Source organism: Morus notabilis, unplaced genomic scaffold, assembly GCF_000414095.1.
Source record: "Morus notabilis unplaced genomic scaffold, ASM41409v2 Scaffold451, whole genome shotgun sequence".
Classification (NCBI taxonomy): domain Eukaryota; kingdom Viridiplantae; phylum Streptophyta; class Magnoliopsida; order Rosales; family Moraceae; genus Morus; species Morus notabilis.
Window position 1 is genome coordinate 547216 of NW_010361080.1, and position 1681 is coordinate 548896.

General features: G+C 41.2%; 1 protein-coding gene across 1 annotated transcript; it reads right to left on the reverse strand.

Moving 5' to 3' along the window:
• Positions 1-259: 259 nt before the first annotated feature.
• LOC21408522 (E3 ubiquitin-protein ligase RHA2A) lies at positions 260-1310 on the reverse strand. Its single transcript, XM_010098420.2, has one exon. It carries the CDS (start codon positions 1194-1196, stop codon positions 711-713), a length of 486 nt encoding a protein of 161 aa, XP_010096722.1. The 5' UTR covers positions 1197-1310; the 3' UTR covers positions 260-710.
• Between the last annotated feature and the right edge of the window lie 371 nt (positions 1311-1681).

The window sequence follows — 1681 nt, forward strand, 5'->3', positions numbered from 1 at the left end:
GTGGCTGGTCGATTATTCATTCAAACTTTCTTATAAAAAGATCCAAACCAAAACATCCTTTCCCAACTAGTTGTTGTTTGTAATTTTGCATCATCAATTAATTGCACCACCTAACACATCCATTTCTCAAACCCACTTTCCTAGTAATATTATCATTTGTTAGTTAATTTTACCAAACTTAGAATAAAAAAAATGAAATAGTATTAATAACAACAAAGATTATTATATAATCATGTTTATACGAAGAAGAGATCCAACTTCCTTATTATATGGACTAAAAAGAAAAAGGTAAAAGACGAATTTACAGCAGTCACAAAAGGTCCTGCCCAAGGAGCTCTTCCAAAAAAAGAGGGGGGCGGGGGGGAGGCAACTGAAGGAAAAATGTGAAAAAAAAAAAAAAAAAAAAAAAAAAAAAAAAAAAAAAAAAAAGGAAAGAAAGAGAGGAAAGAGAAGTCCTCCATCAAAACTGCCACAAACCTTCTAAAAAAATAAGAAAGGCAAGGAAAATTGTAAATCTCCTAAAAAATAAAAATAAAAATGAAAACTAAAAACCACCAGCAATCATCATAATCATGCTTGGTGATCCATCGATCATCACCGTCATCGTCATCGACACAGTTAATCACCGTCCATCGTGATGACTAGCCTAATCGGTATCTCTGACCACAAAAATCTAGAGAGAGATCATTCCTTCCTTCATTCATTTCATTTCACCGCAGAGAGAACCAGGCGACAAGGTCAGAGCCGACGCGGCGGCGCCGGGTGAGCTCCACGCTCTCGTCGGCGGCGGCGGCGGAGACGAGCGGCGAGCGGCAGAGGGGACAGCTGAAGTTGAGATGACCAAGCCAGCCGTCAAAACAATCCTTGTGGAACACGTGGCGGCAGGAGAGCCTCCGGACCTGGTCCCCAGGGGTTAGGGTGGATAAGCAGACCACGCAATCGGAGCCCCCACCAGCGCCGCCGTCGGAGTAGCGGTAGGAGAAGACGCGGTTGAGGTTGAGCTGCTCGGCGAGGACGATTAGGCCCGCCAGGCCCGAGCCTAACAGGCCGTCGTCGACGGGCTCCGGCCCGAATCGCTGAGGGAGGAGGCCCAAGAGGACGGAGCGGACGTAGCTGACGCAGTTGGCGATGATGGCCACCAGGAGGAGAGGGATCGAATCCGACGACACGTCGTTTAGTTGGCTTTGTAATCCCATGTCTGCGTTTCTTCCGATTTCCGTTCGAAATTGGTCGTAGTCTCTGGCGGCTTTTGTTTGTAGAGATTAGAGAAGGGTAGAGAGATGCTAAAATAGGAGGAGAAAGGGAAGAGAGAGAAGCAGAGGAATTGGGAGAGGAAAAGAGGTTTGTATATATAAGAAGAGATGGGAAAGAACAGTTAAATTTATTTTATTTATTATATTTTTTAACCGATTTTTTTTTTTTTGAAAAGTAGTTTTTTTATTATTTTCTATTTTTCTTGGTTGTCAAGAGAGTTTTGATAAATATAAAAAAGACAGTTCTACAGTGAACTGAACATTTCAGAACAGTAACTCATCCGTAAGTCGGGTTTGGAATTGATCATATTTTTATTTTTTACGTTTTTTAAGAAAGAAAAATGAAAATGTTTTTAAAACAGCGTTTGATGCAATAAAGATAAAAAATTAAAATGAAAACGATTTTTTGGTTTAGTATAAAATGAGAG